Genomic DNA, 22,377 nt, shown 5'->3' with positions numbered 1-22,377 from the left:
ACCTTAAAAAAAAGACTTACTTCGATATTGTTCTCCGACATCTTTTCATTTGTGTCAAGTGTTCCCTCAACATACTTGGTTACTTCCTAACTCAGAAGAAAGTTCGATATGTCGGTGAAAAACACGATTAAACGAAGGAACTTACCGAAAAATGCCTTGAGCAGAGAAAATGTGATTTCATGACTCATACTTAAAGTGTAAGTGTATATCCTACAGCAAAACCCTTTCGATCATGGCTTGTACCTGTATTACTTTTTCGTCATTTTCAGGATGGAGTAGGCAAGTCTTAGATACTTACAATTCAATCGTGTCATGAATTCATCGCTTAAGTTTGAATCGAGGGGTATGCTTCTTCGGAGCATCCAACAGAGCATGAGAGTGACAGTTACCTGTTTTGGAATATATTGCTTTTCATATACGAAAAGGATGACCTAGTTGGTGATTGATCAAGTCCCAGTCGGCCAAGATGCCTTTTACCTAAGGATATGGAAACCATGAAAACTGACATCACAAATTCTAGTGAAAACAATTGGCTAAATCCACAATGTCGTCAATTTTACCTCGGAATGATGGCGCAAGGGCACTTCTACTGTTCCTTCTGTGGTGTTTCTAATTCGAGAATGCATACCAACCTTATATGAAGGGGATGATCAATGTTCCACTACAACCCCACGAGTGTGTGCATGTAAAGTCAAAAAGCAAAGTTGCGATTGGGCACAACCAGATGAACTAAACTTCAGATTCACAATTTTTCGTCTGTAATCCTTGAGTGCATGAAACTTGGCAGCACAGACAACGGTATTGAAACGCACGGCGTTCATCTAGACAGGTTGTTTCACCAAAATCGATCACGTGAGTATAACCTAGAACGGATCCCTTCCTAATCGAGTTTCTATCGCGAAAGGAAAAGTTTGATGGAAATTCTTCTTGGCTTCATCTTTTCAATCTAATAATCCCTAGAATACGGATGATCTACATCATCGCATTAGCACATCAGCTAGATTAATGCTTAAAATCAGCCACAATATGCATACGGGACGTTTCTACTCCTCGGCACGTCGCACCTCCATCCGTGGAGTTGCCCAAGAACGGAGATGTCGCGGAAAAAAGCTAAAGATGATCCATTGTAACGATTGACTTGAAGGATTGAAGAAACTTATAAGATGTCCATTTCCCAGTGAATTCTCAATCAATCATCTGTCAATCATTCTTTAGTCTTTCATTCAATATCGACGCCACCTTCATTTTTTATCTTTCTTTCACTATAAAAATGCATTCCTCTTCTATCCTCTTAGGCCTATGCCTTTCAACCTCAGCATCAGCTCTGTTCGGTTCTAGTAGTGGCCTCGGCGGCAGCAGTCGTCTTGGGACTGGTACTATGGGCGCTGGTGGTCTTGGTGGTGGTCTAGGTGGCGGTCTAGGTGCTAGTACTATGGGTAGTACTATGGGTAGTACTATGGGTGCTAGTAGCGGCCTAGGTGCTGGTCTTGGTGCAACTGCAGCTGCTAGTAGTGGTACAGGCGCCTGCGTTGGAGCCGGCGCCGTACATATGATAGTGGCTCGAGCGAGTACCGAACCCGCAGGAGAAGGCATAATTGGCTCCGTAGCCACCAAAGTCAAAGCCGCGCTCCCAGGTTCCGACTCAGAAGCAGTCGTATATCCAGCTACACTCGGTCAATATCAGAGCTCACAAGCAGCTGGTGTAACGGCCATGACGAAACTCGTGCAGGATTACGCTGCGAGATGTCCCGATTCTAAGATGGCCGTTATGGGATACTCTCAGGGCGCGCACGTTTCAGCTGATGTCATGTGTGGCTCTTCGGGAATGGGAGCCATGGGAGCTACTGGTGGTAGTCCAGCTTTGTCTGCGGATGTTGCTGGTAAAGGTATGTTATAATCCACTAGGACTTCTTTCACCATTGCACTCAGGAGCGTTCACTAACAGAAATCTCAGTCGTCGCAATGGTTCTAATGGGCGATCCAACCCATGTACCCGAAGAAACATTCAACGCAGGAACATCAAAGAAAAACGGACTGTTTCCCCGTAAAGATATATCTAGTTGTCCAGCCGAAAAATCAATTTCATACTGCGACACCGGCGACACGTAAGTTCCCTTCCTCCCATACGACTCCATCCCCCCAAATCTAACACATATTCCACAGATTCTGCGACTCAGGCATGTCCGTCCAAGTACATCTCTCATATGTCACGACCTACGGTACGGCAGCAGCCAAATTCATCACAGATAAAGTTTCCGGTCAAGCTACTACTTCCACACCTGCTGCACCTGCCACTGGGGATAATAAAACAGCAAAAGCCGCCTCACCATTCAGTGGTGCGGGCTTCGGTTTCAAACCCAAGCGCGATAGTATTAGTGGTGCTGCGAACTTGAAGAGTGGTGCTGGATGGAGCATGGTGATTGCTTCTGTGGGGTTGGGATTATTGTTGTAGTAGATGATTAAGGCTAGGAATAGGGAGAGAGAAGGCGTTATTTGATATCCAGTTTTTTTTGTGTATTAGTTTATTTAGTTTTACTTTGAGGATTTCCTGGGAAATCTCGACAGATGGCTTACGGGAATAAGCTGAGTATTGATTATAGTTTCAATTTTATCAATTTTATATTTCATATATTATATTATATCATACCATACCACTCCATAAACAAACTCCCCTCACATCTAACTCCATAATACAATACATCCATAACCCACCCTAGGCCCAACTCATGATTTCTATAAATTATTTAATCTTACAACATATAAAACATTAATCCAAGGCCTTATTTTGCATACTATAAACTATATCAAGGATATATTTACTATACTCAAATAATATTAATATAAAATTTATTGACTCTTTTAATTCTCTTCATTCAATATAATCTAAATTAATAATCAAAATAATTAAAAAATAAATTTTTCTTTATATAAAAGATCAAGTCTTTTTATATTCTTTTAAAACTAGTTTTAGATTTCCATTAATATAATTAAATTCTTTGAGGAAACTTTTATATCCTTATTGTTAAAAGGAATAGAAGTTACCGGTACTAATCACGTGTCGTGATTAGTAATACGGTTACCTAAACAGGCTAGATTAGATGAACCATAAGCAGGCATATTGGTCCCCTCCGAGGATACCAAGAGGAGACCTTAATATGCCTACAGACGTAGTAATATAGTCAATATAGAGGCCTCTTCCACCCAATCTTTTAATACTTATGGTAAAAAAAGATCAAGAATTAATAATATCAATAATAATAAAAACAAATTAACAATGACCTACCACTTGACAAACCATAACACAATTGAACAAAAGCAAACAAATAAAATAAAAACATATATTATAAATTAGATTACACTAAACACTTCCCCATTACCTACCCATCATCCTCTCGACACACTCCTTTCAAGATTTTATCTCTGCATGATCTACGAAATCCCCAATTGCATCCCTATCTTTATCCTCGTTTCCGCTTCTAGAGACATCCGAAATTAGCTGGGAAAGATTTCCACTTCCACTACCACTTCCATTCTCGCTATTGTTGGGGAATATTTCACTTCCTACTTTCTCGTCAATATCATCAATGAAGACCATATGACGCTTTACTCCTTCATTTTCCCCATTGAAATTTTTCTCATCATCATTCTTTCGATCAGAAATCGAAGCAGCTTGTAAATTTGTGCTATTCTCGCCATCACTTGGCAAGGAATTCCTTCTCAAGTTCGAATTTGGTGTTCTCGGTCCAGGATGTGCTGGATAATGCATATTGTGATGCGCCTCCCGATGAAGATGCTTTTTCTCTACTTCTTGTAACCTTTTCATCTCCTTTTGTTCTTGTCGGGAAGCCCTGCCTTGACGCCTAGTATATCTATTCAAACTCTCACAAAGCCGGTCCAATACCCACTCACTCTCGCTAACATCTGCCAGCATCGGGCTATCCTCCCCAATCCAATCCCACTCGACTAATCCCTCATCATCCTCTTCCTTTTCTACATCCTTTGCATTATGCGCACTAAATCTGATTAACCGCGTAAACTCTACCCATTCCTCATAACTATATTTTTTGGGTTTTTCTGCTCGCAAATCATTCGCAACGCGTTTGATGGCTGTTGCCAATTTCCGGGCTAGATCATGTTCCGTGTATTCAGCAGATCCTTCGACATCCTCAATGACCTGGCCAAGAGAAGGAGACTCGGGTTCTAGTTCGGCGTCGTTGCTTATGGATATTTGTCGATCATCTGGGTTTTGCACTTCAAACCCATGACGGATACGCTGTTTAGCTTCTCGTTCTTTCGTCTTCCTGGATAACCATTCGTGTAATTTCGGATGATTCATCAGAAAGTCATGCCAGACTCCCGCCTTGGGCATAATTGTCCAATCGGCAAGTGTAAATGTACCACGGTTAATGGCTGCTATGACGGTAGAACTCATATCTGAGATGAGGATTGTCATTGTGGGTATCGCAATTAGAGACCAAACAACAAAGAAGGGCTTTCCCGCGTTTGATTTAGGTGCAAAATCGCCATACCCAATAGTTAGAAGTGACACGTAGCAGAAGTATAAAGCCTCAAAGTATGTCAAATTTTGTTCACGTTTTTCGGCTTTCCAGAACACAGTCGCACCGCCGCACCACAGGATGGAGAAGGCGAATATGGACATGGACAGTGCGTAGTATTGCTTGAATTTTCGGACATTACTCTGAATTTCACGCATAGCATCAAAACGGTCCTTTTCTTCTCGAAGTAGAATCAATTTCTCTCGACGCTTAGCATGCTTCACACGCGGAGACTTGTTATCCGCCCGTTTTTGGAGCTTAGCGTCGCGGCTAAGAGGAAGGGAATTGCGTGATCGGACAGCTCCCCCTCGACCACTGTATGAATGGACTTTTTTTTGATGGAAAGTAATTGTTTGACCTTGAACATCGAAATGACCATATTTATCTAACGAAGATCGACGGGCTAGACCTGATTGAGGAGCTCCAGAAGAGTTCTCAACCGCACTACGTCGACGTGTGTCGGATCTAGGAGGTAATCCGAGACGGTCACGAATTTCCTTCTCATTTGTGACCGAGCGACCAAAGGTTTCCTGTTGCTGACGCATCGCATGATGCTTGAAGATCTTGTCCTGTGACATACCTGATGCGAACCTGCGCAAACTGTTGATCATAAGACCAAGGAATATGATACCAATGACAGCATATGGAAAAAGAAGGCCCCGGCCTAGATTATTATTGGGTACGAAATCTCCGAAGCCAACGGTCAAAATTGTGACATCACAGAAGTAAAGAGCATCAGCGTATTTAAAACCACAGACCTTCTGATAGATTCCAGCTCCACCAGCTAGCCATATGAAGAACATCATGGTTTGTAAGATGAGAGTCCTCTGGTCATCGTCGAGTTCAAAATGTTGTGGATAATGCCCAAGGAAGTAGCCGAGCATGTTTACCATTAGAACCATTGACCCAATCAGATATAATGAAGCTGCCATGACCGCGGACCAAAATCCTTGGGACCAAGTTTGACCAGGGCGAATAGGGGGAACGTATACATCCATGGCGACTAAGATACCTATAAGCTGTGATACCTGTCAGAATTGAAGTAAGTATGAAAACAGCTTGAGGCTTACGATGCCAGTTGATAGGTACCAGAAGATTATCGATAGCGGCAATGCGACTATATACCTGACCCTGCGCATAAAATTTAAGAGCAAGAAGAAGTTCCCGGCGAACCCGCATCCGAGCGAAATAGCATTTAAAATAATTTCCCTTAAAATTTCAAATCAGTAATGTTCTTGAATTTGGACTATATCTCTCACCATTCTGGATCAGGTATGCCGACCCCATTTTCATCCGCACCGAATGGTAATTGACCATCATTAGGTAAATCAGCCCTCCATTTCGTGACCAGAGCGGAAATGGACAAAACGTTTGCCAACGGTCCAATTGTCGCAGCAATGAGAGGAAAAGCCGTTGATGCAACCCACCAATCTCTATTGAACCAATGGTTAGTGGATAAAATATGGTGAAGAAGAATAAGTAACCGCACTGTGGTAGATCATCTGTCCTTGCTCTAAATTTGTATTTCCCAATTCTGAGTAGACCAGGTCCTGAGAGTTCGTTGTTCGGGGTAATAAAACTGCTATTATTATCGCCGTTGGTCAAAGAGTGGTTGTTTTTCACTAAGCCGAGTCCAGAATTGTTGCTCGCCATTGTTATGGCTTAGTGCGCGAGGCCATGATGTATCCTAAGCTTGTATTACTTCCCCAATACACTGCGATTGTTATTTTCCACGCGGTGTGTTTTGTTATTGAACGCCTCTGAATTGCACGGTTTGGTGGTATTTGTCTTCCTAACACAAACATAAAAAATGCAAGCATTTGAATTGATATGTTCGAATGTTCGAATGTTCGAATGTCTTTGTTCCTCAGCAACCCACTGCATGTAAGATCTTACGATGAACTGAATATGTGAATCTCTCCGACTTTTAGATCCAATAAGCTCAAAATAGAAATCTTGCACTATTAGCAGTAGGTATTGTTAGATTAAAAAAGACGAGAACAAAAATGTGAAATCGATTCCATTTGGAGTGGAAGTTCCCTACCTGACTAGAAATATAGGTTGGTCGCCATCAAGCTGCATGCGAATGCCGTTTACATGCAGGTCAGATTATGTAAGCGTGACTAGAATGTGGTCTAGATCGTTTAAAGTTTCATAGAGCATTTGCATTGATGAATTAGTAAAGGAGACTACCCAGCAATTTGTATATGTATTTTCAACAATCACAAAAAGTAGATACAAAAAACCTGTAGAGGAAATTTACCTAAAATATGAAATTATAGAGTTAGTCTTCTTTTGCCTGTCCATTATGACCTAGAGAAATATTAGTAGTCCCTGTATATAGAACTTGTAAGACCTTATATGATTCAAATACAGAAAGCTATACAGGAAACACCTATTTGTTCGACTAGATGAAGTGCATAAAGGGGAATTGTTTCGATTTTTTTATAGAGATATAGATATTATTAGATTTGTTTGAATACTTTGCCAAACCTTAATTAGATGAATATTTGTATGTGAATAAAGTAGATGGATGATAGGCGTTGGTGGCTTGAAACATCCTGATTGGCGTTTGGTATTTTTTTTTCATGTTCTGAAATTTAGATCATGGTACAACAAAGGAAAAGGCGTTCTCATCTGCCCCTATTGCCAATGGCAATGGGATATTAGAGTTTGAAACGAGAGAAAGTAGGGTGAGCAAAGTTGCTTCAACCCCCATGTTCGCTGACATATGAACAGTTTCAGATGTACTAATTTTGCTTTTTTTTTTTAATTTTCAACACAACTGACATGTACCCAACGCCTTGCCTTAAATGGCCCCGTATTTACTAAAGGAAATTATATTGTCTGAAGAGATAGAAACTGAAGACACTCATTCAGCCTCTTCTCGACCACCCACCCTTTCTACAAGTCTGAGAAATCATTAGCAACAAGTAAAAAATGTCTTCGAGCAAGGCAACGTACCGGAATATGCTAACTGCAAAAGTCATTCCCCATGCAATCAATGCTATCGTTATTATAGCACAGAGCGTCTTAGCTCTATGGCAAACCACGCCGTTATACCCCGTGTTTCCGACTTTGCAGCTCCCGTTGCTGTCTGATATCGCATCAAACGCCAAGGTCAAATTAGAAGCCTCAAGAATAATGAAAAAAAGATCTAAAAGAACGAGTCGGATCTTGGCTTTCGGTGCTCGAAGGCCTAAAGGTTTGCCTGTATATTCATCCCAAGTCATGTAGAGAGTATACGGGATAGCAATTACATCTACAACAATTGCCATAGTTGTAGATGGACTTTGAGAATATGAGTATTTATTCGAAAGATGATGAACTGAGGCTGCGATGCTCAAGGCGATGATAGAAGTTATAAGCACAATAAGGCGAAAAATAAGGGGAACATAAGGATTCATGAGAATAGTTTGCTAGATAACGTCAGCTGATCACTCAAGACAAAATTCTGGGCGTGGAACCTACCTGCACGCGTTTGTAAAAAGACTCCCGTTTCTTTTTGTTGTAGATGAGAGATGTGATATTATCGTCATCATCACCTTCTCCTTTCTCCAAATCTCCGCACCATGGTCTATCGTAACCAGGAGTTAGATTGTTCAAAAAGGCATGGTCAACGAGCGTGTGTTCCTCTCCTTCTGGTGCACCATACGTAGATGCTTTGATAAAATTTCGCCATACGGCAGCATTCGATTGTACCCCAGATCTTACAATAACAGGTTCCGCATCTCTAGCATGATCCCATTTCCTCCCTTTGACCGGTTCGCGCACGCCACCAAAGAAACCTGTCTCTACTTTCTTATCGCTTGTAGCATTGTAGGTGTCATCATCGGAATCAACATATCCATCGAGAGAAATTCTTCGTGTTGATGGAGTTGGAGTAGAACCATGCTGTGCTGGATGTATTCTTGAAGGGGTGGGAACCCTTTTCGGTTGTAACGGTGCTGATTCATCGTCGTCTTCGTACGAGCTTATCCAAGCTTTTGACAGGTAAGTGCAGGTCGAGGATTTGACTGTGGGCCAATAACTTACCAGGAAGTGAACGAGCTTCTCTTTGAGCTGCACGATTTTGGGCTTGTGTGCCATTTGTCGAATGTGTGTTTTGCGTACTGTAGGTCTTATGAGAGGAGGACGAAAGTGCTTTAGGTCGCCTGGCATGCTGAGAACCAGCTCTTTTTTTGCCTTTCATGGCAGCATTCTCAGATGAACCGATGCTCGCAGAATCCGAGAATTGGCGTGGCACTGTAAGGGAATCATGTTGAAAATTATTGTATGCCTCCAGCGGTAGTCCCAGCCCAAGTGTGGTCCGTGGCAATCTGTCTGATGTTGCCATAATACTAGGATATCCCCCGATATCGTGTGTCGCGGTCGCAGTCGCACTCCCAGTCGGCGTCCCAATCGCAGAATAATAAGTTGTTAAATGTCTGACCCTTCTTGTATTCTTCCAACACGCGATGGAGCAACCCTGAACGACGCTTCAATCGCGGTCGACCCCTCTCCTATTCCTGCATTGTACCCTTCCCTAAATAAAAGTAAGAAAGAAAAAAGTAGTCGAGTTAGAATTAGAGTTGGAGTTAGAGTTGGCGTTAGACTTAGTTATGAAACAAATATTAGAAGAAGGGAATTGATGTAAATGGAATTGCAAATGGATTGAAGTAATGAGTGTATGAATTGAAATTAGAGGATGAGAAAGAATTGGGGAAAGAGGATGATTTATTTTTGACATTTGTTTGTTTCGCGGTTGCGGGTTGCTTAAGATTAGGTACTTGGTAGGTCGAGTTGGGGTGGGTTCACCAGTGGCTCACCAGGTTTAGTTTTGAACAGAAAGATTAAATGATCTACCGAGGACCACTGAAGCAGCATTACTGTATTACGGAGGATAGACGGAAATGCGAGGGATTATTACTTGGTAGGTACTGGGTTTATTACTTAGTAACTGAGTATTATTACCCGTGCTAGATATTATTGCCCAGTGCTAGATATTATTACCTAGCACTACATAGATATTATTCCCTAGCACCTCCTCAACCATGAACACAGAAAAACAATGGGTCATGGACCATGGGCTCACCAAAGCGACCAAGACAAGGTTTATTACATGGGCATGGGATTTCCTCCAGGCATTTATGGGATTTCTAAGGTCATTTTAAGGTCTAACCAGGATAATATCCAACTGCATATGTATGGAATCTTTTCATCCACCCAGAGATACCACCAAATGCGACCTTGGTAGCTAAATACCCAGATAGTACATGTCGACCTAACCTATCGGAGACTATCGATACCTAGGCAGTTGGATAGAATCTTCTCCCCCACCTAAAATTTGTTCTTTTCTGACTCCAGATCCAAGGTTATCTTCATGCGTCATTGTACCTGCGATTGGAAGTTAGGCCTCATGAATCCAGGCAAAAAGCCTTCGAAATTTTGCGTTTTCTTCTAGCTCACTAGGTTATCTATCTAATCAGTTAAAAATAAGGAAAGAAGTCCAGAACAGAACAGAACAAAATATCACTTCACTTCACGTCATACCCATTACACTCGAATACAATTGATGTAGAGTACGATTTTCACGAACAAACAGACGTACAACGAATGACCTTTCACGCATAACGCCTAACGAAGTGTACGACGCAATATCTGTTTGTTAAACTATCTGCCGCGGATGGTATGGTTGCATAGACTTTCTATCTAATTTTCTGTCCACGAAGGACGAATAATGCGCCTCTATCTACTTCCCATCTCGACGCGTCGGACCCTAATCTACTGCCAGCGTCTTAATGTTACAACTACAAATGAGGTTTCCTTACTAGACAAGACGACCACAAAGGCGAACAAGCTCTGGAATAGTTGGGAGAAGAAAGATTCGGGATGGCAGAAAAAGGTAGTTGAGTTTGGGAACAAGGCTCTAAAGAGGATACCATATGAGGAATGGGGGCTGAAGTCGGTACCTCCCCTGTCTAAACGAAGACAAGAGGAAGAGCTGAGTGATAAAGAGAAGGTTGAGGTCTCATTTCCCTCGACTTTTCTTCCCCGAGAGAGAGTTTTGGAAATTTTGGAAATTCTTGGCACGGAAAGAAAACAACTTCATAAGACGAGATTGTGGGGTTCAATCATTGGGATGCCTATAGTTGCTCCCTTTGCGCTTGTGCCTATGTAAGTGCAGCTGCAGCCTCCACAATATTCTTCAAACGCTAATACCAGCCAGAATCCCGAATTTACCCTTCTTTTATCTATGCTTTCGTGCATACAGCCATTGGAAGGCACTGGCAGGATCTAAACATATTGAATTTCTTCTAAAGCAGAATCTTATTGCAGCAAAGCCATCTAAGATATTAGACGAGTTATATTTGAGGAACAAGATCCCGTTTCCTGATCCGAGGTGTACGACTCCTACAAAGTCATCCAAGTCGAAAGTATCAAATGTTGAGACTATGCTACTTCATGCTTCTGACGGAAAGAGAATTGCAAAAGCATTAGACATACCTGAGTTGCAAATGGAACTTGATCGAGCTGTATGGCAAGTAGAAAATGATCTTGAAGCTAAAAGAAAGCTGGGGGAGGAAAAAGAACAATTGGGTCGGAGCGAGGAAAAGGGCAAGAAAAAATAGACAAGCTAACGTATATTTGTATCACAGCTGATGTAACATGCTAGTAGCCTAGTATAAGGAAGGCAGTCTAGATTATAATGAGGCTATGCCATGCCACGAGAAATGACGCACTGTAATCATATAGCGAGCGTATCACGCGCCCCAACGATATATATCAATAGGTACCTAGGTACGAGTATAGAATACAAAACGATTATTCACTTCCCCTCGTAAGAAGATCGTGTCATAGTGCTACTAATCGCCGATCAAGGAAAATAGTTTCTTGGATTTGAACTTTGTAGTTAGATAGACTTTTACCTAATAGAGAAAGAACTAGAAGCTAATTCCGAACTAAAATGTCTACCGACAGAGTAGATAAAATCTGCCCACAACTGTGCATGTAGTCAGCTGCGAGTCGTTCAGACATTACCCGACTCTTTTAGGTTCATTAATACCGTCTACAAAAAAAATTTCTTCAACTTGATCTAATCTCACCTTGAATCATTACAACAGTTTTCCAGCCTAGTGTGCCGTCCCGATAAGAGATAAAAGCGGCACATATTTAGATCTAAATACAGGGGTTAGAGTAATCTAATTTCACCTTGGGTTTTTTTAAATATATCACGACAATACACTTCCCTCAACGCGATTTTAAAACATGCCCTCACGACGAAGCCGAGACGACAATACTATCATCGTTAACGGGGATGGCGATGAAGAGTGGGCAGCGCCATCTTCACCGGATTCAATAGGATCGGATATTGATTTCGAACCTAAAAACAAAATGGCCATCGATACGCCTCAAGACCTCGAGTCGCCTGAGCCAGAACAAGCTGATGGAGCTTCGGTCGCAAGTGTCAGTCCAGCAGTTAAACAAAAGGGTACGACTAAGCCAAAGTATTTGAACCAAATATCGTTCAGAGATCCAGGTTCATCAACAATGGAGGAAAGGTTACAAATGATGCCGGCGAAACGTCCTCTACCTTGGAGAGACGGAGTTGAAGCTGGTTCTGAACTCGAAACGGGAGGCGATTCACGTAGGAAGCAAATTAGATTTGGTTGTCTGCTTGCGACTCGGGGAAATGAAGTTGAAAGCCCTTGCCACTCATGTGCGAATGGTCGGGGCAAGTTCGAATTGTGTATCGCATTGCCAGGATTCTTCAAGGGAGCATGCGCTAGTTGTCAATTGAGTGGCAGACCAAATCGTTGTAGCATCAAGACTAATGAGGATAGTAAGTTTATCTTCACAACCAACTGTCACCAATATACTAATAAAATCTCTATCTAGTCGAACCCGAAGAATTTCATCCAGAAGATGGACTCCGGTCGTCGCCAGTGGCGGAGGAATTAAGCTCAGATTCACAAAGAGCTTCGGGTTCGGGTTCACGAAAAAATATAGTAAAGGGGACACCGGATGGATCTACTTCAACAAGCCACGCTCAAGAAGACATGCATTCTGGCCCACCAGCAAAGAGAGCCCGGGTCGAAGAGCCAGAAAAGCTACCTCAAACAGGCTGGCAAGAACCTCCTGTAGTAGACACCGGTTTGGGATCTGCAAAGTCGCGCGGACGCCCGCCTCGTTCATCTCTCAACCATGTTACAACCTCGTGGGCACATGTTAATTCTCCGCAAATGGCTACGCGCAACTCGTCTACACCAATCAATACTCGAAATGGCGGTTCCAGAAGGTCTGGTGGCCAAACTCCTTCGGCTGATAAGGAAACAACTGCTAAGGGACCATCCAGAAAACCAAGCAACACCCCAAGTACCAGTACTCCTCAATCAGCTCCAAGTAGATCAGCATCAAACGGCTGGGCTTCTGTCAACCAAACTCAGCAAGGATCTCAACCTACTTTCCCAAACCTAGCCAAACCACAAATTCCGAAACTACAACATCAGCAATCCAAGCCGGAGCAGCCGCCGGCGAAGCCAGAGCAGCAGCAGGTTAAACCGCCACAAGAGCAATATCAAGCTCAACAGAAGCAGCAAGTTATACCACCACAAGAGCAATATCAAGCTCAACAGCATCAGCATCAGCAGCATCCAGTTCAACAACAGCAGCAGCCACAGCATCAAGTTCAGCAACGGCCACCGCCACAACATCAAGTTCATCAACAGCCACCGCCACAGCCGCAGCATCAACTTCAACAACAACAAATGCAGCATTACCAGCCTCTTCCTCCCCCTCCACCTCCCCCTCCACAAGCCCAGTTACAGCACGGCCAACCTCAACCACAATTTCAAGTCCAGCCTAGCACTACTCCCCCTAATGCTTTTGGAGGCTTCGTTGATCAGCAAAATGGTAGGATGAGCAACGGATTGTCAACGTCTCAACCTCCGAAAAAAGTCAAACAGCTACCACCTTACCAACCAACCTTTGTTACAACTCCCTCTGGACTCTCTTTTGCCTCGGCTCCCCTCATCGAAACCTTGCCAAAGCGAAAGCAGCTTCAGCTAATGGGGATCATTAGTGGTCTCCAAGGAGGAATTGATAATATTCAGAGGGAGCTCAATCAGTTGAAGAAGACGCTTGGCGTAGAGGATGATGATATTTGATACGTTGATACGACGGAATTATGGGATCAAAAGTATTGCGGCGTACAGGGTACATATGTAAAACAGCTACCATACTATACTTTAATAGCAATAAAATGTGTGAATTTAGAAATAGGAACCCTCGGTATACCATGCCGACACAAGTGATCTAAATGGGATCCCTCTAGCAATTAATCACCCGGAAAGCTGCGGAATTCTTGGAGAGAATTTCAAGCTTTTCGTCTAGAAGCTAATTTGGTGAAGGATCTCTCCTCCCTAAGCGAAAACAGGCGGGATTTGTAAAAGGAACGATGCTAATACTGCGTTTCCCTTTTAGTCAAGATAGAACATCAAATCACATCGAAACAGATTCAGCAGAATGAGGTGAATAAATAGACTTGCTAGCTTCTATATTTAATTTTCAAGATTTGGAAAATGGTTGAGAAATTAATTGAGTAATTAACGTCATTTTGAAACAGTCTACCTACCAACTTTGCATACTATTTTGTTCATCAAAGACGAAAGTCTAATAATAAGTAGATAACAACCGCGTTATTGAAGCCTACTAGGTAGGCATAGCGATAAGAGAAAAATTTAAGGTTATCAGTAAATGCCTAACCACCTCCAGCTAGGCATTTGATTTACTCTAGCCCTGCACATCAACAAAATCTCTCGCCATCAATTCCGCCGCATAGCTAAACCACCTCTTCTAAAATGGAACTTCGCGACCGAGGTATTGCATCTACCAAAACACGATACTCAGCCGACGGACCAGGACTTTGGACGCGACGGGTCCCTGACAACGCGCCAGCTCCCGAAGCTCGCAATCGTTCTGAAACGAATTCGCAATCACCAGAGAGAAGAACGAAACGGAAACGTGAGGTAGATAATATGCGTCCCAGGAGAAATAGGGCTGCCGCGTCTAAAATTAGCACGACAAACAGTGCGAGCGGCAACGAAGAACAAGTACGAGCGAATCAGGATCAGGATCAGGACAATGCAGAGATAAGACAAGCGCCGGAAAGTATGAGCGAAGAAAGATCCAATGGAAGAGAAGCCAGCAATGGAGATTTCTCTTCAGATGATGGGAATGACAGGCGCTTCTCATTCAGCAATCATAGGAACGAGCCAACCTTTCTCGATCGCATCAAAGTTCTTCCCGAAATGCGCGACCTGCCATGGCGCGACGGTCAGGCATTACCACCGGAAAAATCTACTGAAAGTCAACGCGTCCAACAGAGAGGTGCATGTATGGTAGCCACTAGAGGGAGAATTATGGCAAAACCATGTACGCATTGTGAACAGGGCTACGGGCGATTTTCTCATTGTATTGTACTGGAAGAATGGTTTCAAGGAGCTTGCGCGACTTGTATTTTCACGAGTAAAGGGAATAAGTGCAGTTTGAGAATACAGTATTTGGGTATCTATATCTCTAACTTATCTTCTCCTCGAGGGAGGTCACTTTTACTAACAGTCGGATTGTGCAATTTTAGGGAATCAAGATGCCAGAGCTTTGAGATATGCGAATACAAACGACAATTCATCGAAACGAAAAAGATCAGAACCCGAAAAGACGGCAGCTGAGGATGACAATAACATATTCAATAGATTCAATTCACCCGGCCATTATGTCAGTCCCTATCCACCGCTTCCATCAATACCGCGGCCACCGTTAAGAACCCCAGGACTGAAGGAAGCTCAAGAGGCGGAATTGGATTCTTTGCTACAAGCTCAAATTGCCCGCGAAGAATTCGATCAAGGCAATATAGATGATGGAGAAGCAGCGGGGAATAGGCAGCAGGCGCGAGCGACTCCAATAGTAATGCATCGCCCACGATTCTATACTGGTGAACCACATTCAATGAGACAACTTATACAGCAGGGAGGTCCACCTCCTCCAAGCAGACAACTTCCCCAGCCGATAAATAACATCCCCAATGACCAGATAGCCAGAAGTCCTGTCCCGGCAATCGGTCCTCATATGATGGAGAGATCTCTTATTGGCGAATCTTCGAAGAGTACACAGAGACAATTTTTTACTGTTATAAGCGGAGTTCAAGGGGGACTTCAACAACTTCAAAAGGAGTTGAATTCGTTAAAGGCAGTTCTTGGGTGGGACATTGAGGATGAAGAACTAGACGCCAGCCGTCGACAAAACTCATCCTCACGAAGAAATACTCGATCAGGTCCATGAAACAACATTAATGCGAGAAAGGACATAATTTATTGATTGGCCATACAAGGTCACATATGTAGGGATATTACACGAAGAAATTGTCCACGTCGTTTGTCAAATTTTGCAGATTTGCAATCTATCAAAGTCCAAAGTTCCACAACTTGTATTCCCTTCACCAACGAAACTTGGCAGTGGTTAGGCACGATGATCGCATTATTAGGTTTAGTCTTTTTTAACGAAAAGCATATCATGTGTTGCTCGAAGATAAGTGACTTGTTCTGTATTTATATTACGAACGAGATATGACAAAAGGGGAGGCGAAAAGCCTGAGACGCGTGAAAGTGTTAAAGACAGCTAAATGCTTGGAGGGCTCTTTGGGGACACAACTGATGGTGCCACTGCACTTCGGGAAGAAAGGCTGGTATGAAATTAGATGTATGAGCTTTCAATAGGCGGGGATTGTGAAGATCTTCAACGGGTGGGATGGCAGAACATGAGAGCACAGACTTTACGGGGGCAGAGAGAAGCGAGAAGATAAATGGAAAAAAGATGCAATTTGCAAAAGAAAATGCGATATGAAAGTACAAAACGCATGTGTCCTATCACAATTTGATATCCACATATTGTTGGTTAAACTGATTGGTTCCTAGCCTAATGAAGTACAACGTTCGCTAGTGGCTTGTGAAGTACCAGGTACGGTACATGAAGCCATCCGGCCCCTGGCATGAATGATCTCTGCTTCCGAAATACTACTCTCCGGGTATTGTGTTGATGTTGTTTGCTTTCCCGTCTTATAGACAATATGTTCTCAGCAAGAGTTATTTGTATGTGATAGTCAAATTGGACACGTTAGTACGTGTTCGAAATAGCCGCACTCGTCTCGGTCTACTAATCTAGATTATCAATACGCCACAACACGCCTTGTCAACATTGCAGGTTTTCGGACGAAGAAAATATGATCCCGATGCTCTCATTCTATACACTGGCCTGATTCGCTGGGCAATTAAATCGTATGCAGATGAATGGCTTCCCACATGCATATTCTACTCCATTGAAGTAAGACATAATTGGTAGTGATGGGTATCATTGCATTCGAGTTCATCTTTGCATTTTGAAATGACCTGTTGTACCACGAGTACTTCCTTTTCCCTAGTTATCTGAGTTTTTCATTTCATTTCAATCTTCTTCTGCTTTAATACTATCGTTTTTGCATCATCACGATCATCACTGTCGCTTTCTCTCCATTTCGTGTTGTTTATCACTAGTCAACAAACAGAATATTTACCAAGCCTCAGTCGTTTACTAAAAATAAATTCAATTCTATCGTTTGAAGTCCGATAAGCATCAAAAGTCCGGGGAAGTCTTCCATTAATAGCTCTTATTGATCCCGTGGCGTGCATTTTCCACATTCCAGAGCCACTTCAACAAAAGATAGCAAGCCCAGTCCGGACAGCTACGTAACCATCGAGGCTTCTTTGTTACTGCTGGAAAAGAAGCGTCGAATTCAAAACGTCACGATCTTGGCGGGTGCTTTAGGTAGAGTGTTGTGTGTATCGCCGAATTCGCAGTGCAAAATTTGGAGCTATAGGTTATTCACACTCATTGGGTAGAATGTCATTCACTACTGATTTATGATCAATTTCCTTGGGAAAAATTCTACAGGAAAATTAATCTACATGGTTTCGATGAGGAATATTGCATCTAGCTTGATTTAGCTGGAAATAGCTATAGAGACATCTTGACGGCTGTTATACGGTTCAGAAAATCCAAGTGGGAGGAATTATAGACACAATGTCGCCATTACGAAAAGTATCACCACCTGAAAATGTTGAGTTGCCCAATTCTCAACAACCTCTTATGGAAATGACACAAGCAGGGCGATCAAACATGTCCTTAGCAGCGGAGTAGTACTGTACATTGAATCATCTAGATCAGCAGCAGATGTGTACAAACGGATTCCCGGAGGCTCTCGAGTGCTCACAAATGGAAAGACGTCCATCGACATTGAGTATGAGCCCGAAATCATATTTACCAGTTGTAACTTCACCTCTTAATCCTTCAACTTCTTCGACATCGGTAAATAGCAGTGATGAAACGAAGAGCGGACAAATGGGTGGTACCATCTCACTTAGGGATTCCTCCTCATCGAGCGAATTACCTCTTCCTACTTCCACAACCTCAAGCACCAACACTCAACAAAATGGAATCGCAAAAAAGAAAGGAAAAGGGTTAAGTTCTCCGCAGCTATTTCTACGGCGGAAATCAGAATTAGCAGGAATGGGTCTACAAATTGGAGATACACGAGTGGGCACACCGAAAGGCTTAAAAGATCTAGGCCATGATTATTCACGGTATCCCAGTTCGCGCTCGAGTTCCACCTCCGGCCCTTCAGGACCCAACACACCACTCCCCATTTACATAAATCAAGCATCTAGCTCATCCGATTCTCTTCCCTCGATACCGCGAAACCCCTTCCGCGATTCCACGTCCGCGATCCTCGATCCCGAAAATTGGAATTATCCAGATGATCGCGTGGGAGCATTCGATCCTTATTTCGGGGGTGAAAAGGGTTTTATACTATATGATGATGAGATTGAAGACGATGATGATTTACACATGCCTCATGACAATGATGATCGGGATTTCAAACCTACGTGGTATGAATGGTTGGAGAGGAGAAGTTTGATTAATGCTATTGGAGGTGTGTTTATGGTTATTGGGTTGTTGTGTGTTTTTATTTTATTGCCTGTGTTGACGTTTGCGACGAGGGTTTGGAGCACGGGGAGGGAGGGGAGTGGAAGTGGATATGTGGATTATGGACCCGCTTGGGCGCATGTTAACAATGTGAGCATGAGCTTTTTTCCCTTTGAATTTTCCCTTCCATCTTCTACCCTTTTCCTCGGATATTTTCTTCCCACCCCTTCACCCCATGTCAAATCTTCCTAACTAATACCCTTCTCCACCCAGAACACCTATCCCCTCCTCAAAAACGTACGCACAACCCTAATCGATCCTGACACGCCCCAAACTGCAAGGACGAGAGAAAGTACTTTTAATGGAGAGACGCTCAATCTAGTTTTTAGCGATGAATTTAATAATAATAATCGTACTTTTTATCCCGGGGATGATCCGTTCTGGACCGCGCCGAATATTTGGTATGGAGCTACGCAGGATATGGAGTGGTATGGTGAGTTTGAAGATTTCTTATTTTTTGGTTTGGGAAGTCCAGGATTGAGGGAGGGCAAGCAGAGATGGAAGTGGTGTGAAGAGAAAAAGTTGCATGGAAGTGAAATCTGGTATTGCGGAGTTATTGCGCGCATGAGGGCATATTTTGTTTGGCTTCCATGCATGCAAACAAATCCCGCCCTCCTATAACTTCGGTTCCAAAATTCATTTCACCTCCATCATACTAACAACCCCATAGATCCCGTCGCCGTCACAACCGGCGGTGGAACCCTCCAACTCCGCATGGACGCCTTTCCAAACCACAATCTCGGCTACCAATCCGGCATGCTAAACTCCTGGAACCAACTCTGCTTCAAAGGTGGCATATTCGAAGTATCCGTTTCTCTCCCCGGACCCTCCGGCGTTCCCGGTCTCTGGCCCGGCGTCTGGAGTATGGGGAATCTCGGCCGACCAGGCTACAAAGCAACTACCGAAGGCGTATGGCCCTACACCTATAATACCTGCGACTATGGAATCACACCCAACCAAAGCTCCTCAGATGGACTTTCCAAGCTCCCGGGTCAAAAATTAAATAGTTGCACGTGTAAAGGACAAGATCATCCCACGCCAGGAACCGGACGCGGTGCCCCCGAAATCGATGTTTTGGAAGGAAGTGTCGATCCCAATAATCGGATTGGCGTCGTCACACAATCATTCCAAGTGGCGCCTTTTGATATCTGGTATCGACCCAACTATGTCTTTTTACAAATCCCCGAGTACAACACCACGAGTATGAATAGTTATTGCGGAGGACCCTTTCAACAGGCTATTAGTGGAACGACCCTCTTGAATAATAATTGGTACGATGGAAACGCATATCAGAAATACGCATTCGAATATATACCTGGTACGTCTAGCACGGGAAAAATTGCCTGGTTTGTAGGCGATCAGCAAACGTTTATGATGGATGGGAGAGCCATTGGTCAGAATGGTAATGTGGCGGCGAGACAGGTGAGCCAGGAACCGATGAGTATGGTGTTGAATTTAGGGATGAGTGGATCGTGGAGCGAGATTTTGATGGGGGAGCTAAGGTTTCCAACGACGATGCATGTGGATTATGTGAGGATTTATCAGAGGGAGGGTCAGGAGAGTGTTACGTGTGATCCGGAGGGATATGAGACGACGGAGTATATTAGGGAACATCCGGTTGCTTATATGAATCCGAATTTGACAGTACGTTGTTATGTTTTGTTTGGTTTTGTTTAGTTTGGGGTTTGGTTTTTGTTTTAGGGGTTGGTGGAGCTGGATTGAGATTATGTGTGGACTAACATCTAACTTTTTGAATAGGCATGGAACGAAACGGGATATGATTGGCCAACCAATAAACTCATGAATAATTGCTGAGAAGAAGTTATCTGCTTTAATCACAAATACAGCTATTTCCGTCAAGTTCTAAAAGAACGACCAGACTGGCCTCGACCTTCAACTCGCAAGCCATCAAACTCTCAATCCAAATACTAAACACCAATCATGTGGACATATATCACAGATTTGAAATCTATCCTAGTCTACTCTAGCCTAACCACATCTGTACTCATCCATCCACACATCCACCCTCTCACTAGTTCACACCCATCCAAAGTCCAGTCTATCTCTTCCGATTATCCTTCACCAAACACCCTCTCACCCTCCCTCCACCAAACATAACCTTTACATATCCATCATACATCACACATCACAAACTACACCACATAAAACAAACCCACCACACCACACCACACCCCGCCACAACACGACATACACACACACATAAAAACCCCTCCCTTTCAAATCTCATCACCACCAACTACATATCCACATCCATATCACATCCATCCCAATCACCATCCCAATCACCATCCCAATCAACCCCCTTCCCAGCTCAAAATCTCTCTCTACCACCCCACACCCCCACCATACGCTACGCTACGATATGAAAGATTATCGCATCCACGCATTATTACCATCAAACAAAACAATCAGAATATCACATCATATCATATCATATCACATCTGATCCCTGAAATCCCATCAACTTGGGCAATGGATATATCCATATACATATAAGATATCACAATCCATCCAAGTCCCGAGTTCCAACTCCCGCGTTCCAACTCCCAACTGCCAACTCCCAACTCCTAAGATCCAAGATCCAAGATCGAACCCGATACTAAAAATTCTAGAGTATAGGTTTACTTACCTTACTGAGGGTAACCAACAGTTATTACCATCTACTAGAATTTTAAGATTTTTTCTAGAGGTTAGTTTTAGTGTCTTTGTTTAGATTTAGATCTAGATTTAGATTTGGATATTTTCGTATTGTGGTCTAATAGATCTAGATCTAGATCTAGCTCTGTTCTAGGTTTAGGTTTTGGAGTTTAGGTTTTGGAGTTTAGCTTCGGATCCAAGTTTAGATAGATGTTGGGGTTCTAGGATTCTGGGATTCTAGGATTCTGATCTAGAGTTAGGTCCAGGTTTAGGTCTAGGTCGTCTGTCTAGATAGAGTCTTGGTTGTATATATGATTGGATGGATGATTGGATGAATGAATGAGTGGATTATACGATGAGACGGGGGAAAGGAGGATATTAATCGTATATACATCAACAAATAAGTTAATAAGTTAATACTTTAATGAACCATAAGTCCTACATGTACGAATTAATCATTTGACATAATTTTTATCGCTCATTTAATTTCATCTCATTTAATCAAAACTATCTAGGTATACCATCCACCATCTCATCTCTTTAGCTACCACTCAAGCACTTCCCAACATGCCAGTAATGCTCTCTAGATATCATGAAATAATATCACCCGTTATTTTCTCCCGTCCAGTACCATTCCATTCATGGCAAAATCCACCAATTTTCTTTCATTTCTCTTTCCTTTGTATCATCATTCTCTTCATACGTTGTACTTGATTCCAAATTGACGGTCCATATAAAATGAAAATAAACATTTCGAAAAGCGAATACTATGCAACCCTTTGCGCAACATTAGGATATGTATGTTATCGCTCCCAGCAAAAAGACGAGCTCTAGAAACTCAAACTCCGTAAACAAGAAGTAAAAAGCAAGAAACACCAAGTCCTCCCTTGAACCATCCCAAGAAAATTTACCAATCAAGAGGCTCCTTGATCTCTTCACCACGATTTGTTTTTGGTACTGGAGCTGGCTTGACAGCCAACTTTCCATTCTTGCCTCGCTTCAAGTATCCGCTTCCATCTAACCATGGTGTCTCTTTTGTCATCTTCTTTTCGAAAGGCGGAGATCTATCTTCCATTTGAGGAGTTAATCCAATATCATCAGTCCATTA

General features: G+C 42.8%; 8 protein-coding genes across 8 annotated transcripts; 5 read left to right on the top strand and 3 right to left on the bottom strand.

The window, feature by feature from the left end:
- Positions 1–1,270: 1,270 nt before the first annotated feature.
- On the top strand, positions 1,271–2,452 carry SS1G_09795 (hypothetical protein; the record flags this gene model as incomplete). Its single annotated transcript, XM_001589112.1, has 3 exons — positions 1,271–1,886; positions 1,955–2,105; positions 2,164–2,452. 3 exons carry the CDS (start codon positions 1,271–1,273, stop codon positions 2,450–2,452), a joined length of 1,056 nt encoding a protein of 351 aa, XP_001589162.1.
- Positions 2,453–3,406: 954 nt separating this feature from the next.
- On the bottom strand, positions 3,407–6,209 carry SS1G_09794 (hypothetical protein; the record flags this gene model as incomplete). Its single annotated transcript, XM_001589111.1, has 4 exons — positions 3,407–5,568; positions 5,627–5,673; positions 5,816–5,989; positions 6,046–6,209. The coding sequence occupies 4 exons, from the start codon at positions 6,207–6,209 to the stop codon at positions 3,407–3,409; spliced, it is 2,547 nt and encodes an 848-aa protein (XP_001589161.1).
- Positions 6,210–7,428: 1,219 nt separating this feature from the next.
- SS1G_09793 (hypothetical protein) lies at positions 7,429–8,717 on the bottom strand (the record flags this gene model as incomplete). Its single annotated transcript, XM_001589110.1, has 3 exons — positions 7,429–7,468; positions 7,521–7,975; positions 8,028–8,717. 3 exons carry the CDS (start codon positions 8,715–8,717, stop codon positions 7,429–7,431), a joined length of 1,185 nt encoding a protein of 394 aa, XP_001589160.1.
- An 889-nt stretch (positions 8,718–9,606) lies between these two features.
- On the top strand, positions 9,607–11,167 carry SS1G_09792 (hypothetical protein; the record flags this gene model as incomplete). The annotated part of the gene is made up of 4 exons (XM_001589109.1): positions 9,607–9,740; positions 10,141–10,198; positions 10,330–10,712; positions 10,912–11,167. The coding sequence occupies 4 exons, from the start codon at positions 9,607–9,609 to the stop codon at positions 11,165–11,167; spliced, it is 831 nt and encodes a 276-aa protein (XP_001589159.1).
- A 637-nt stretch (positions 11,168–11,804) lies between these two features.
- SS1G_09791 (predicted protein) lies at positions 11,805–13,702 on the top strand (the record flags this gene model as incomplete). Its single annotated transcript, XM_001589108.1, has 2 exons — positions 11,805–12,378; positions 12,435–13,702. 2 exons carry the CDS (start codon positions 11,805–11,807, stop codon positions 13,700–13,702), a joined length of 1,842 nt encoding a protein of 613 aa, XP_001589158.1.
- A 693-nt stretch (positions 13,703–14,395) lies between these two features.
- Positions 14,396–15,875, top strand: SS1G_09790 (predicted protein; the record flags this gene model as incomplete). Its single annotated transcript, XM_001589107.1, has 2 exons — positions 14,396–14,969; positions 15,175–15,875. 2 exons carry the CDS (start codon positions 14,396–14,398, stop codon positions 15,873–15,875), a joined length of 1,275 nt encoding a protein of 424 aa, XP_001589157.1.
- Positions 15,876–17,798: 1,923 nt separating this feature from the next.
- On the top strand, positions 17,799–20,426 carry SS1G_09789 (hypothetical protein; the record flags this gene model as incomplete). Its single annotated transcript, XM_001589106.1, has 4 exons — positions 17,799–18,701; positions 18,825–19,044; positions 19,282–20,255; positions 20,370–20,426. The coding sequence occupies 4 exons, from the start codon at positions 17,799–17,801 to the stop codon at positions 20,424–20,426; spliced, it is 2,154 nt and encodes a 717-aa protein (XP_001589156.1).
- A 1,750-nt stretch (positions 20,427–22,176) lies between these two features.
- Positions 22,177–22,344, bottom strand: SS1G_09788 (hypothetical protein; the record flags this gene model as incomplete). Its single annotated transcript, XM_001589105.1, has 1 exon — positions 22,177–22,344. The coding sequence occupies one exon, from the start codon at positions 22,342–22,344 to the stop codon at positions 22,177–22,179; it is 168 nt and encodes a 55-aa protein (XP_001589155.1).
- Between the last annotated feature and the right edge of the window lie 33 nt (positions 22,345–22,377).

The sequence above is a fragment of the Sclerotinia sclerotiorum genome, genomic scaffold (genome assembly GCF_000146945.2).
Source record: "Sclerotinia sclerotiorum 1980 UF-70 scaffold_14 genomic scaffold, whole genome shotgun sequence".
Taxonomy (NCBI): domain Eukaryota; kingdom Fungi; phylum Ascomycota; class Leotiomycetes; order Helotiales; family Sclerotiniaceae; genus Sclerotinia; species Sclerotinia sclerotiorum.
The sequence above is the reverse complement of the archived record's forward strand: the minus strand, read 5'-3'. Positions and strand labels throughout refer to the sequence as shown.